At 46.7% G+C, this 15,674-nt stretch overlaps 1 protein-coding gene across 4 annotated transcripts in view; it reads right to left on the minus strand.

The window, feature by feature from the left end:
- The window catches only part of LOC115031305 (voltage-dependent L-type calcium channel subunit alpha-1C), a 486,264-nt gene that overhangs the window by 52,980 nt on the left and 417,610 nt on the right, over positions 1 to 15,674 (minus strand). For all 4 annotated transcript variants that reach the window (XM_029478472.1, XM_029478475.1, XM_029478473.1 and 1 more), the window contains exons 4-5: positions 14,942 to 15,081; positions 11,044 to 11,183 (exon numbers count right to left, since the gene is read on the minus strand). In XM_029478472.1, the coding sequence (XP_029334332.1) occupies positions 11,044 to 11,183; positions 14,942 to 15,081 (280 nt within the window). The remainder of the gene's footprint in view (positions 1 to 11,043; positions 11,184 to 14,941; positions 15,082 to 15,674) is intronic.

A 15,674-nucleotide genomic window follows, 5' to 3' on the forward strand; every position in this document is an offset into this window, starting at 1 on the left:
ACACACACACACACACACACAGACAGACACACACAGACACACACACACAGAGACACACACACACACACAGACACACACACACACACTGTGCCATGCCCAGTCTCTGTCCTCTGGTCCTCAGTAAGGACTCACAGCTCTTAATAGCACATTTTCCATGACAACTCTAATCTGCCAGAAGTCCCTGCATCCCAGGGTGCCATCCTGTCCCTCCTCCTGCTGCCTGCACATTGTATCTTTGAGACACACACAGAGAAGAAGCAACCCCCTCAGGCAACTTTTGGGGGCTCATGCATCAGTTCCTACTGCTTCTTATTCTCTTAAAAAAACTGCAGAGAGTGAAGGCATAACACAGGGTGAGTCTCCATAGGACAAGCATCCAGCCAGCTGTGACTCAGGTCAAGACACAGAAGAGCTCTGGCTCTGTAGCCATCTTATGTCTTTCTCAATCAGTGCCCCCTGTTACATCAAGACAGTCACTGCATTGACAAGTTAAGATGTAATTAATCATATAATAACCATCATGAATAAGTGTAGAAGAAACATTTAATAAACTTTAATAACCACTTTTTTTTGTCTTCTGCCTCTCTGTATTTCTCAGTTTTTTATTCTTGTTGAATGTTAGCCTTCTTCCTCCATTTCTCTACAGCTCGATAATTCTGTTTTTAGCTGTGTCAACATTTACTTTGAAATTTTTTTATCTTAGCTTTTACAGTCTTTACTTGTAAACCTACATCTGGTTGTTCCTCATAACTTCTGGTTCTCTGGGAAACTCCTGACCTTGTCTTTGGTGTCTTTAAATGCAATAAACAACATTCCACTTCCTATAGCTGGAAAATATCAGTACCCGGGTCTCCCATGCAACTCTTTCTACTGTGTATAGTTTTTGCTCATCTTCATTTATTTACTTTGTTTCTGTGTGTACCTAGCTATTTTATATAATGAGTTAGTCCTTATTTTCACGAAACTGCTTTTCAAAATAATTTGACAGCTTTGATGGTGTTGTATTTCTCCAGAGACTTTTTCATGTTTGTTACTGTCAAGCATCCTTTCCTGGTGTTATACAATTTAGAATGGTTTCCTAGTATATCAAATGCTGTCTTCATCTGGACAGTTGATCCGAATTACCTCACCTGACATTGCCAAAAGCAAAGGTATCCTGTTCCTCTGAAGAGTGACACCATGTAGGGTCTCCTTGATGTTTTCCTGCAGACTTCACTCTCAGAACCAGAGAATTGGTCTCTAAATGCATGTGCGGATTCTAGAAGGTTCTCTTAGGACCATACCTTGGCTACTTTTAGAATGAAATTTCTAGAGACTGGTTATCTGCAGAATGATCGTCTGATAGTGAGATTAGCCAGGAGGGCATGCAAGACAGTCTGGTTACATGTATCGCAAGCTCTCACTCTTAAAAAAAAATGCACAGAAAGTGCAGTGTTGGGGTAAAATGATAATAATTTCCCCTGTGTATTTGGTGGCAAACCATTCACTGAAGAGTTTCCAAATCGAATCACCAAGCTAGCCTTTAACGTCCTTATACCTGTTTCTCCAACAAATGCTTTCCTATCCAAGTGTTCATAACTCCATCTCTCCTGGCTCGGGTGCTGGGAAAGGAGGAACCGTGCTTCTTTGTTGCTGTCCCCTCCTGGTGATCCTGTAGCCTCTATCCATTCTCTTACACAGTTTAAACAAAACACTCATCATTTCCTCGTTCTGGCCCACCTATCAGAGCCACTGATAACTTTCATAGAGGTGGGAACCCTACAAACTTTGAAAAAAATCATACAATAAAAACACTTACATATTTTCAGGTAGGGAAGTTGGCTCAGTGTAGGAAAAGCTCTTTCTGTGCAGCTTGAGAGCCTGGGTTTGGGCCCCTAAGAACCCGTGCAGAAGCCAAGTGAGAGCCCCTGTGACCCCAGTGCTGCATGTTTGAGGGAGGCAGGTCCTGAGGGTTCACTGGGTCGCCAGTCTCATTGAATGGGGAATCTAAGTAAGAGACCTTGCCTCAAAAAATATGGTTGAGAAATGAATAAGAAAAGATATTCTAACATCAACCTCTGGCCTTCACACATGACTGTGTAGAGGAGAAATATTCTGTCTGTCTCGTTATCTTTCCATATATCCATCCATCCACCCATAACAATAATAAATGTGTATTTTAGATTTGTGGAAAAATATTCAAGTTATTTTGCCTTCTGCCCTTGACAAACCATGTCACCCTTGGGTTTGGCTTTTACAATGAAGTCATACCATTATCATCTATGAGAAATCCCTCTTTGGTTCTCAAATTTGCTGAACTGATATTTTATAATTAGCTTAAGGAAGAAATTCTAACCTTTCTATCCTCTAGCTACTGTTCTGCCTTACACGTAATAAATTCTCAATAAATTTGTGAGGAAAAAAAACAATATGCAACATTGAATGTATGAGAATGTTTTTTTATAGTTGTTAAAAGAGGAATCACTCACTTTGTAATTTAAAAATTAAGTATGCTTCAATTTCCAAACATTTCAGAGTACCAAGTACCAACGAGCCATCTCACCATAAACATTTAAAAAGCTGAACAAAAATATGAAGCAGCTGTTTCTAGGAAGTGGCCATAATCTCTATAAAAGTGAATCCTTTGAGATACTTTGGTGAGCACAGTCACCCTAACTCTGACAGGGGACACTTCCCTGAGCCCCAAGTCCATCGGTCCACTGCCCAAGTACAGTGATGTTGGACCAGAACGAGAGAGGCTGAAGCAGTTTGTTGGAACATCAGCAAGGAGCCGGGTAGGAGCTAAGGGCCCCTGGAAGTTTGTGTGGAATGGCTTTGAACAAGATTATACATGTGCAAGCGCAACTTTCCATCTGGTTGCATCAGATGGCAGCCACTTGGGGGGAGGGGAGGGGAGGGGAGTGCGGGAGGGGAGGGGAGGGCAGAATGGAGGTGCTACAGGCATTACAACCAGTGCTGGGGTGGTGGGGGGGGAGGGGAGGAGGGGAGAAGAGCGGTAAGAGGCTGGGGCTCTGGCCCTCTCATATGGAGAGCTCAAGTGGACATGTCAGTGAGACACCCAACTCCAGTGCCAGAATGGGACACTTCAGGGACAAGAACCTTATGCTATGTGCCCTGAACCTAGATTCAACTAAGCACAAAGGGGAAATGTAATTTGAAGATTGAGGGGCTTGGGTTTTCAATTGGTCTATGCCAACCAGCATAAAATCAAGTCTATACAAGCCCAGAAACTAAGATTTCTGCTGAAGAATTGAAAAGCTTAGAAAGATAGTGGATTCCAGACCTCATAAAAATCATCAAATAAACAAAGAAATGGGAACATGTGATATATAGCCCATAAAAATGAGACTACATATGTTAGATTTAACAGATGAATAATTTTATTTGTTTGCTTGTTTTGTTTTTTGTTTTGAGACAGGGTTTCTCTGTGTAGTGCTGGCTCTCCTGGAACTCACTCTTTAGACCAGGCTGACCTCGAACTCAGAAATCTGCTTGCCTCTGTCTCCCAAGTGCTGTGATTAAAGGCTTGCGCCACCACCACCTGAAATAATTTTAAATAGTTCTTATGTGCAGTACACGCGCGTGCGCGCGCGCGCGCACACACACACACACACACACACACACACACACACACACACGAAAAAATATTTAGTGAATAGCAAGTGCATTGTATTAAAGAGGAAACAGAAGCATACCATAGGAACGTGAGAACTATACAAGGGAACCCAATTAAAGCTCTGTAATTAAAAAGCAACCGGTCTGAATAGAAAAAAAAATCACTGAATAAGCTCAATGAAGCTAGAAACAGTGCAGAGGAAAGAAACAAACAAACAAACAAAACAAACAAAGACGGGTGAGATGGAATGACAAAGGAAATTATCCAATCTGTGAAACACAGACCAAGGAAGAATTGGGGAAAAACTGAACAAAGCTTTAAGGACAGTAGAACAATACATGATGGCCAAACATGTGCGCACGGAGAACCCCAGAATAAAGGATGAGAGCAGAGTAGACAACAGTGTCTGGGGACATCAGAACGAGTGTATACAGCAGGAGAGCCAGCAACGACAAGTAAGCGGGTACAGATAAAACACTGTGTTTCTGTAATCCACTTGAGCCATTTGATTGTAAAACAGTAATATGGGGTGTGATTATAAAATATGTATAACCACAGGACAGGAGCTTGTCAAGATAGTGTGTAAGAGTACTATATTTGCACCTATATATGTAAGATCTGCTCATGTCAATGACTACCAATGGTACCACAGAAAAGGTGGTGTAGTGTGAACCTTGACTACATCCTAAAGGCGCATGCATTACTGCCCTGGGATGCTCTTCCTGTGAGGTGGTGGAGAGCTCATAGGTGGGATTTAGAAGGAGTCTCTGGGTCACCAGGATGCGTTGGATGGGGATTGTGAGACTCTAGTCTTTTCCTCACATCCTAAACAGTGGTGTCGCTGTCTGTTTGGTTAGTGACTGGACAGGTGTGGAAACAAGGGCGAGAAAGGCACGGAGTGCATGCTCTGCTCAGTGACCACGTCCTGGAATGTTCACCTAAACTGTATTTTCATTTCACTCTCTTTTCCTTTTCCTTTGTGGCACTTAGACCGAGTGGGCTTTGTCGTTAGCATTAGTTCTAACGAAGTGCTACATCTTGCTATTGGCTGTTTGGTTTGCATGTTTGTGATTTCCAAGAAAGGGCCAGGCACAGAGATGAGTCACAGAGATGTAGTTCAGGAGGTTTAAGGATCTCACCTGACCTTTGTGATAGAATGCCACCTGCCACAGTCCTCAATTCCCAGCCAGTGCTTAACCATGCCTGTTGACTTATCATGTGGCATCTTTCCCACCTCTGAACCGTCTGATTGCTGCAATCCTAGGAAGCGCACAAGGTCACACCTTGCAGATGACTACCTAAGTTCGGAAACTAGTGTCTCAAGAAGAATTCATAGACCTCCGCTGTCTTCTGTTTTCAAAAGACTGAACGACAGAGCTCAGGAGTCTAATGCTAAAATAGTTTAACTCTCTCATTTCACAGAGAAGAGAGCTGAAGACTCCTGGACAAATGGGAGTCAAGTAGCTTGCCCACTGCAGCCACAAATCCACACCTTGCTCGCCTGCAGGCCAACTTCAGCGTTGAATCCATGGGCAGCAACAGAGCCGTTTCTCATTATCCCTCAGAGCCCAAGGAGTTCAGGAATTCGTCAAATGCAAATGTGCTCACACCCTGACTATCAGCTGCCTCATTCTCTCCAGCCAGTTCTGTCTGTGGGACAGCCCTAAGCATCCTTCTGGACTGCGGAATCTTCAGCGCCCATCTCCTTGCATTCCTTAGGGTGACACATTGGAGGCTATCCTTCCTGCCTACAAATCAGGGGTAATATCCCTGCTTCCTGGGCCATTGGGCTAGTTAATCACCGAATCCAGCTCTCGATGGCAAAGCTTACCTTGAGGCTGTACACTGCTTTGAATGGACCGTGTCCTGTTATCACCTGCTACCTGGTTCTATAGTGAAAGGTGTATTTTCATTACTGGGCAAGGGCTGGACGCCACAGCACATTTAACTTTGCTGTTGGTGGCATGTATTGTTTGTCACTGATACTTTTCTCTCACCCTGCTCTACCAAATAATCTGATTTCTCCAGCTTAGTCACATACTGTTATTTATTTCTTATAAAGCTCTATGATGGGCAGAGCTGAGAAGGCATGGGATGCTCATGGATGAATTCCCTGACTTTGTGACTTTGTGACTTTTTGAGTTGTTTTCTCTTACAAATGCTGTGGCGTATCCAGGGGTAGACTTACAGGACTTTATTGCTGGAAGGGAGCAGGGCTCTACCAGGAAAAGGCTTGCTCTTATCTGTGCTGTGCACATTATTAGTTTGTAGACAGAGAAACTGAGCCTGAACAGGAAACAGAGAAACTGTGAGCAGCAGAGCTAGGGCAAGACTTGTGCCATGGGAGATCCCTGAAGGGAGATAAGAGATGCTGAGCTAAGGAAGATCAGGGCACAGGAGAGGGCTGTCTGCAGTCAGGTCAGGAGACAGAGCAGTTTTTCCTCCCTGCAGCCATGGCTCTGCATGGTAGCCACATCAGTATCAGGACCTTCACGGGGATTCTTGAAACACACCAGGCCAGGGGATGCGCACAGGAGCTTGGGAAGTCACCCTTGTGAACTGAGGAAAACCCATGCTGTTCACAGCTGCCCTCTGGAAAACCCTAAGAACCTCGGTCCTTGGCTGCCTTTTGCCACAGGGGTAGACAGGCACGAATAGTCTGCCCCCTGTTCACTTCTCGACAACGGCTTACTGCTTTTTTCTTGAGTGTGGGGCTAGTCTACACTTGGATTTATGAGCTGGCTAGGGCTGGCATGTCTTGGTGACCCAAGCAGATAGGGAGCCTAAAAGTTCACTTCCTTCTGTGTCTGCCCCTACCTCTTCACCATAAACTACAAGGCCTATTATCTCCAGTGTGTCCCACTGCCTGGTGTTGTGGCTGGCTCCCAGGTGATCATGGGAAGAAACCTAGCTGGTGCCTCTCTTGAATGGAGACAGCCTCTCACAGCCTTTTTCTATGAGAGCAACGGTGCTCCAAGTTTTTTTTATCAAAGGCCTCATGAACCTAAAGGGTGATATCACACCTCCATCTGCTGTCTTCCTTGATTCAGTACACCCTTGGGATGTCTTCTCTAGAAGCACACATGAGGGTCACGTGGGAAGGACCATTGCTTATTGTTCTATAAGCAAGCATACCCACTTCATATATATTGTAAATTCTGGATCACAGCTCTCAATCTTCACTGTTCACATATACTGTGTCATACATCTTGCTGTGAATGGCTCATCCTTCCATACATCATGTATGCCACATGCTCCATTCTGGGAAATATCAGAGGCCTCACAAAGAGGAAAGTCTGTACAAAGCAACCACAGCTTTCCATTACATGACACTTGGTCGGGGCAGTCAGTCTGGTTGTTACTATAATCGGCTCTTAATCCCTCAGATGTGCATCTCCAGAACCACCCTGTCCTTTCTCTTTGCAATGTCCTGGAATGTCACTCCCTGTTTGTCCCGAGATCCAGTCCAAGTTCTACCTGCTCTAGGAAGTCTTTCTGACTCATGGTCCCCACTCCTGGAAGTACTAGCATCCCCAAAGCTTACTCACCTTACTACAGTGCTCCTTATGCTAGACCTAAATATTCTTTGGAATCTCTAGTTTTTATTGTATGTGTCAGTTTACTGAGTGTTTTCTCCTACTACAGAACCCTTGAGAACACACTTAGCACAGATTCACGTCTGTACCTTGGCCAGCAACTTCTCCCATAAGGTAAGGTCTAAAAGAGGCTGGTTGATGAGTCACAGGCCTATGCGCTCACAGTCTTCCCTCTCCCTGCATAATCTTCAATCAAGAATCCAGTTCCATTTCGTAAATATGTTTAAAATCAGCAGCAACTTTTGGGGCCCCTTGCCCACGTACCCACATAGTTGAGAGTTGCAAGTTTCATAAACCATGGAATTAGTTAATCTTTTTTCTTCTAAGAAACTTGCACCCTACACATCACATACAACACCTGTCTATTGCTGGAGCTCACACAATTGCCGTGGAGATCCAGTGCAACCGAGAGTTCAGACATCTGGGCCCCATCTGGGAAGCTAGGCTGTCTTACCCACCATGTTGTGTGGCACTCGACATGAGAGTCTAAAATGATGCCCACACTTGCTACAATACTCATCCACCACTGTAGAAGCTAAAGATGTGGCTGTGAACAGAGACTGTAAACCGTGAAGAGTGTCTTGGATGCCAAGTGATGAGAGGTTCAAGACCAGGGAGGGTCAGCTATGCAGAACTCCCCAGTGCACAGAGAGATAAAGGCCAGTTGGCCCAGAGAGAAGGCCACTGGTCCCACTACTGTGGAGAGGTGGTCCTGACAAGAGACTTTCTAGCACAGCAAGGGAGAAGTAAGCCTGGAAACAGATGTGTAAAAAAGAGAAGGAGAACAAAAAATGGTGACGGCGTGGAGAGGGGAATCCTATGAGGCATGTGCTGGCTAGTTTATGTCAACCTGACACAGCTAGAGTTATCTGAGGGGAGGGAAGCTCAGTTGAGAAAACACCTCCATAAGATGGGCGTAAAGCAGTTTCTTAATTAGTGATCGATGAGGGGGGTCCCAGCCACCTCTGGGCTGAGAGTCTTGGGTTCAGTAAGAAAGCAAGCTGAGGAAGTCGGTAAGGATCATCGCTCCATGGCTTCTGCATCAGCTCCTGCCTCAGGTCCCTGCCCTGTTTTAGTTCCTATCCTGACTTCTTTCGATGGCATACAGAGATACAGAAGTGTAAGTCAAATTAACCCTCTCTTCTTCAACTTGCTTTTTGATCCTAGTGTTTCATCACAGCAATAGAAACCCCAAATAAGACAGAGTTTTGCTAAAGGCTGGGAGAACAGGGGGTGATGTTAATTCAGTGTATTTGGTCCCTGTGGTCTCATTCTTTACTGTTCCCAAATCAGAACAGAAACTAAGACAGTGAAAACAGTCAGCCCAAGCCCTTTCTTGAAATTCAGAGAAGAGCCATTCTCTCAGTACTGGAGATTCACCAAGTCAGCAGTTGCTTGAAATCTCTGATGAGGAGCCACAGTGAGGAAGGCCAATTATAGTCTTCTGTCTCACTGTCTTTGACATCAGGTACATGGAATGGTACATTGGCCACTGTAACACAAGCAGCTATGAGGTGAGCTACCTGCAAGCATAGCCTGGGACTGTTCGTGTGCTGTAACTCCAGGCTAGCCTCCGTGATCATCTCCTGCCATGAAGACAATACTGTGGCTGCTGCTGTAGAGGCTCTGGAATGAGACACCATGAGGAGTCTTGTCTTGTCAAGCCCAAAGAGCCACTCAGGCCAGAAGGCTGCAGCCAATCCTCTCCCTCATGCATTGTGAATCAGACACACTGTGTCTATTTGCGGGCTATATTGCATTTGAAATTATCTGTGCTCTCCTCCTGGGCTTCCCTAGTCCTCCTGAACAATAAGCCCTGATATCTCTCACAGTGTGGTAAGGTCCCAAGCCCCTAGGGAGAATGTTTGCAATGGTGAGAGTCAGCCTGTCCTTGGTAACTTCGTGGTAACTGAAGGGCTACGGTTAACTCATAACTCCTGCCTTTCACACACTGGCTGTTCTATCATAAGCTTTAGAGTTGAGTTGAAAGTTACTTCTGTCTCCCACCTTACACTCCGATGCCACTCTATGGAGTCATATAATCAAGAACACTCAGGTCATTAGGCACCACCAAAGTGGAACTTGGTGTCGACCATCATATAAACCATAACTAATGCAAAATGGCCAAGGCCGAGTCAACAGTGACAATTTTACACTCCCTGTCACTTTTCAGTCTGAGATGCTCTATAATCTCTGCCCAGGGAGTCCCCTGGGCAAAGCAAACAGCCACTATCCTGGTCTGTTTTGTCAACTTGACACAAGCTAGAATCATCTGGGAAGAAAAGCCTCAGCGGAGAGAAGTTTCCATCAGGTTGTCCATCGGCAAGTCTGTAATGCATCTCCATGATTAATGAGTGATGTAGGAAGGGCCATGGTGTGGCACCCCTGGACAGGCGGTCCTGAGTTCCATAAGAAAGTAGGCTGAGCAAGCCACAAGGAGCAAGCCAGTGAGCAGCATTCCTTGTGGTTCCTGCTTCTGTTCCTGTTTTCAGGTTCCTGTCTTGCGTTTCTGACCTGACTTCCCTCAGGGATGGAGTGTGACCAGAGAGTTGTAAGCTAAAATAAACCCTTTCCTCCCCAAGCTGCTCTTGGTCATGGTGTCTTACCACAGCAATGGAATCCTAACCAAGACAACACTTCCTGCTTTCCCCTACTCAGTAAGCTTCCCGACCTGGGCAAGACATAAATCTAACTATTGAACGGAGATTACAGGGAATAAATTCTGGGCTTCGGGAGCGGGTGGACTTTACTGCAGTCAAAGAGATACTAAAATCAAAGACTGTCAAGAGTGGTAGCCTTAAATCTTTAAGAACAGTGTGGTACAGTAGGAAGGGCAGTTGGGGAAAGCAGGTATAGTTCTGATTCTGCTGATGGCTAATTAAGCCCCTGCCATGCTCACTCCCCATCCTATATACACATTGGAATGGGAGAGCCAGTGAGCAGCTTCCTGGGGCTTTATTATTCTAAGATATTATCAAGTAGTAAGACTACAGCCAGGTACTCAGCCCAGAGCACATAGGAGGGGCTGTTTCTCAGAGGACACTGTTCCCCTGCCTCTGGCCATGTAGCCACGGAAGTCACAGGCTGACCCATGACATCCTAGATCAGCAAACAAGCCCAGAGTTCTTCCCAGTTTGAATAGGATGAGGGAGAAGACTCCTATAGAGGTTGTTTCCACAGTTTGCTGTAGCTAAGAGGTGCTGAGGCTCCTGAGCTCAGAGTCCCCACAGGGGGAGAGAAGGAGTGTCCTTGAGGCTGATTTCCTGAAGGGCAGCGAGTCTCCATAGCCCCACACCCAGTGCAGAGAGCTCAGCCCCACCCCTTGGCAGAAACCTGTTTCCTGGATGGCAAGTACCAGGTCTCTGTATGCATCCGAGAACACCCCATGGGTGTGAGAACAGGGAAATAGCCAGGCCAAGCTTTCAGAATGCTCAGTGATGCTTTCTCGACATTCTGTGGGGATCAGAACACATCTCATGAGCTAAGGCTGACTAGGGCTTAGCCTTCTGAGGCCCAAGTTCCTCTGCTGTAGATGTGTTCATGCCTACCTTGGCATGCAAGGAGCAAATAGCCCAAAGGTCCCTGACTATGCAGGATGTCTTTCTTTGGCTGTGTGACTATTACAAATATTCCCTGGGTTTCTACAGAAGCTGGGCCTTCCTTGTGCATTTGCTGCGTTCACACCAGAACTCTATAAATCAGAGACTTGTCTATAAGAAAACTTTCCGTTCACAGAAACCAGGTTCCTTCCAGAAGTGCTCTGGCAGTTCAGCAAAGGGAAGAGGGCAATCAGGAATGGATACTGTCAAGAGGGATGGGGCCTTTACTTACTTGGGACTCCGGACACCAGTCGCAGGGGACGGAGCACGCGGAATGCTCTCAGTGCCTTCACGTCAAATCCAGCTCCTTTCCCTCCTAGAGCATTGGCCCCATCAGCTTTGGTTGCTTGTTCTAAAATTGCACTAAAAAGCCTAAAAAAAGAGGGGAGAAAGGAGTTGTCAGGACCCCAGCTGGTTTCTCAGCTGGGCTCCAGTCCAAGAACACAGCCCAGGCTGCTAGAGTCTGTCACAGGCATGGCCACCGGAGCCCCACAAAAAGTGCTGCAAGTTGCAATTCCATCAGCAGGAGTACCACCACACACAGGGAGGGGAATCACTACATAGAGAGCACCGAGTGAGGTTGGGGGCAGCTCTTTGCTCTCAGAGCGTGTGCGCATACCTGGGTTGGGTGAGCTAGGCTCCTGGCACAGCTGTCAAGGCACAGGAATAAAGAAGAGAAGTCTACCATGTCTCTTGGGGTGCTGTCTTCACTGCTGTGGAATCCAGCTTCCCTGCTGTGAGCACTAGTAGGCACGTGCTCCTGCCTATTCTTCCATCCTGATAACAACCTTGGTGTGGTTTGTTCCAGGGGACAAAAAATAACCTTAGAAGTCAACTTCACCCATGCACATAAACTACCACTGAGGAGCCTCATGTGGAACAAATAGCTGGCTGGCTAGAGGGGACAGTGGGAGAGCTTCCAGCACTACCCACCAGCACACGAAGGCACAAAGCTGAAACACAGGTTTCTGCTCTGACAATGTGCAATCACACATCTCCAACCAACACAAGCACCTACTATGTGCAGGTACTCTACTATATACTTAGGTTGGAGACCCTTAAGAGGTGACATCCCTAGGGACAGTCAGGATCTGAGCTGTCAATCCACTAGACCTTGCAGAATGTGATTCACAGAGAGAGGAGGGGTTCACAGTGATGAGGGCAAGAGACCAGCCTTTGAACAGAGGGCAACTCAGAAAGGAACCCTGCTCTGGCAACGTTTTAGAAGAGGCCCAAAGAAAGTGAGTGTGTGGCCCCGCAGCTGTGTGGGACCACTCCAGGCAGAGAAACAGTCAGGACAGTGATCCAGGGAGATGCACGGAGACGTTAGGGCCAACAACTGTCAGCACAACTAGGACAGAGAAAACTGAGGGAAGGTGAGACTGGATAAGATAGGCCACAGGAACCTGACAGGAAAGGGACACAGTCCGAGTGAAGTCTAATTAACACCAACTGGGCCAGCAGTGGGCGGGGCCGACAATGGGCGGGGCCGAGAGTGGGCGGGGTCAGAGCGGGCTGCTGCAGTTGCCCACTTAGAGGTTGGGGCTTAGGCCAGGTGGTAATTTGGAGACTGGTAAGGATCCAACACTGGATTTATTTTTAAGATGGGGCTAGTCGGACTCACGTGGGACTAGTGAGGAGGTAATGTGACAGAAATGAGATGTGACTCCAACATCCTGTGGTGGACCCATTCGAAGGGAGGGGAATGCGGTGTCATATAGGCGTTCACATTCTATTGTCACCTTCTCCAAGTCTGGGCTAATTACTGTATGTGTGATGTTTGTCTAAGCTGGTGTCATGACTCTGGAAGTCAAAGGATAGTCTAGGATAGAGACAAAACTGTTTTCTGTACAGGTTGTGTTTAGGTTTGGACCATATGTAGTCTATATGGAAGCTGTTCTATGAGAGGGCTGTATCAAAGGGTCCTCCATCACTGTGGAGGCAGAGAACAAATCAGAGAGAGGCAGATGAGGAGTGGTTTGTGGGCAGGAGATTTGATGATGCTCCGTTGGAGCCTGTGGAAAGTGAGATGGTCCTGGTCAACTGTCCAGAGCTGAAGACACGTGGGGGTAAATCACTTGATTTAGCACAAGCAAAGCCACTGAGATCTAAAAACCATCTGATTTGGGGAGTGGTGGGGGAAGGGACAGTCGAGATGTGCAGATGAGTGGCTGAAGCCAGTGAGCACAGGAAGCCCAGCCCCAGAGGAACACTAGCAAGGCCCAATGTGAGCCAAGTGAGCGACCTTCCCAGCAGCCACACTGACAATGTCAAAGGAGGTGGCACTAACTATAGAGGCACATTTTATCTAGCCCAACATTACGGATACACGGCGTTTTGGTGCATAGTAAAAATAATGAGATATTTGTCATCCTTCGCTCTATCGTCAATCTCTGGAACATGTTTCATGTCTTACATGCACAGCATCCCTCAGTTTCAGGTGCGGTGACCACCTATGACTAAAGGTTAGCATGTAGCAACTCTTTGGCACGTTTGGCAAAAGTGGGTGTGGCACAGGGGTTTTGTGTGAGAAGGGGGTCAATGACAAAGCTGGTGGCGCAGAATGGGGAGGAGGGTGGTTCTGCTGCACACTGAGGATGCTGGTGTCACCTGGGGCAAAGCTCAGCTGAACAAAGGCTAGCACACCTTCTAGTGGAGCCCTGCCAGGGGCCAGCTTTCCTCTCAGAGACCTAGGGAGGCACCTTATAAGGTCATAGATGTGATATGGAGACATACCACATTGCGTTTGTCCTTGGGGAAGGCCTTACCTGGGGTACCAGCTGGAAATCTGAAAGGACAGGTATATGCGACATTTGAAGAGGGTAGTGAAGCTACAGAAGAGTCACCCAAGAAAGGGAAGAGGGGCTGGAGTAGGAATAGGGACGTGAGGGAGGATTCTGGGTATAACCGAAGGCCAGTTTGACATCCATCGGCAGTCTCAACTACACTCNGCTTTATGTATTTCTCTAAGATACCAAGATCCCCATGTAGCTGGGTGGGGTATGGATGGGTTGGTGTTTTCTCCAGGTGAACATGTCAAACAAAGATGAGAATGAATCAGCCAAGGGTTCATGCTAAGGTGGATTTAATGATGGGCAGTGGCCCTAAATCCACTAGCAGGGGGAAGGGTGTGAATCAGGAAGGAACAGGTTACAATGAGTGGCTGAAGCCAGTGAGCACAGGAAGCCCAGCCCCAGAGGAACACTAGCAAGGCCCAATGTGAGCCAAGTGAGCGACCTTCCCAGCAGCCACACTGACAATGTCAAAGGAGGTGGCACTTTCACCTTGATAGAAGGTGAAAGGAGGAAAAAGCTGTTGGAGTCCTGGACTTTGAGGAAGTAAGCTGGAGAGAGGAGGCATGGCTAGAATTCGATGCTTTTAACAAGAGGGGGGTATTTTATCAGCCATAATAGAGAAACTAGCTATGGACATGGGCAACTTTGAATCTTGGGCAACTGGCTCCTTTAATGACTCACGTATCAAGGACCAGCCACGGTAATGGGGCCCAGGTGAGGCTGGAGATCTGGCTTTGCAGAAGCTCAGAGCCAGGCAGGGCCAGGCCACAGGAGCCATGGGCTTTCCAAGTATCTCCATGGAAATCCTCAGATACAGGGGCAGCTCTGACAGGAGGGCCAGGGTCGAATGCCCTAGACTACACACTTCATGGGGTGCCTTGGGATAAGACTTTGAGTAAGGGTTCTTAGCTAAAACAAGCTTTGCCTAACATTCACAAAACCCGACACAAATACCTCAAAAAGGAAAAACGTTTTCCAGTTTGGAAAGACCAGATGTAAAGTCTTCCAGTTCCTTCCCTTAGCTGGGCAGCCTGAGTGTGAACGCACTCATGCATAGGTGTAGACATGCACACACACTTCGTGTGTTCATGTGTATATACACAGGCGTCTCTGTGTGAGTATGCACACACATGCACACATATACTGACACTTGGGAGGGACAGTGAGACGTAGCTACCCTTCATTAATAACTTTTCTCTTGGGAGAAGTCTGACTTCAAGGTGATTTTTTAAAGATTCTTTCATTGTGCCGCGAGGCAAGTTCAGTTAGCTTGAATCAGAGGCAGGAATGGAGAGGGAAAGAGGCATAGGAAAGGGGAAAGACTTCAGCACTTACCCTACAACCACAATTATAAAATCCAGTAAATTCCAACCGTTGCGGAGGTATGCGTTGGGGTGGAAGAGAAGTCCGTAGGCAATTACTTTTAAAAATGCTTCCACGGTAAAAATGATGAGGAAGAGATACTCCACTCGTTCCTAGGAAACAAAAATAGAAAAGAGAGAGAGAGAAATAAATCATTTGTCTGGGAAGCTCAGAGGCAGCAGAGTTCACAGGTGGCGTCACACTCAGCACAAGGATTCAGCCTGCCACAGACTGTGTGGTTCCCACAAAGCGCACGGCCTGTAACGTCATCGCTTGTAAAAGTCCACTGTGATGTTTGCTCAGTGATCACGTGGCCTAGTGCTACACTCCCCAGAATGCAATGCTGTAGCCAGCAATGGTGAGGACAGATGGAAGAGGTCTGCACAGGCAGCCTGGAAGCTAACCCAACATCTACAGCGGACTCTAACACCAGAGCTCCAGCCTATGAAGAATAAAGAACCTGTTGCTGTTGTTTTCAAATGTCCTCGTTAAAATGTAATTCAAAGTAATGTGAAAATTCACATTCTTCCTTCCACCCCCAAAGTCTCATTTAACCAGCTAACATTTTGTTGTGGCTTCTAAAATGAGAGCTCGTATAGTCTTGATCTCCAGGGGAACAATACCAGGGCCGTGGAGGTTGCTGAGAAGTAGGTGAGCCAAACCCTAACAATAATGGGCCGTGATTCTGTTAACAGGCCCTAAGGGC

Source organism: Mus caroli, chromosome 6 (assembly GCF_900094665.2).
Source record: "Mus caroli chromosome 6, CAROLI_EIJ_v1.1, whole genome shotgun sequence".
NCBI classification, from domain to species: Eukaryota; Metazoa; Chordata; class Mammalia; order Rodentia; family Muridae; genus Mus; species Mus caroli.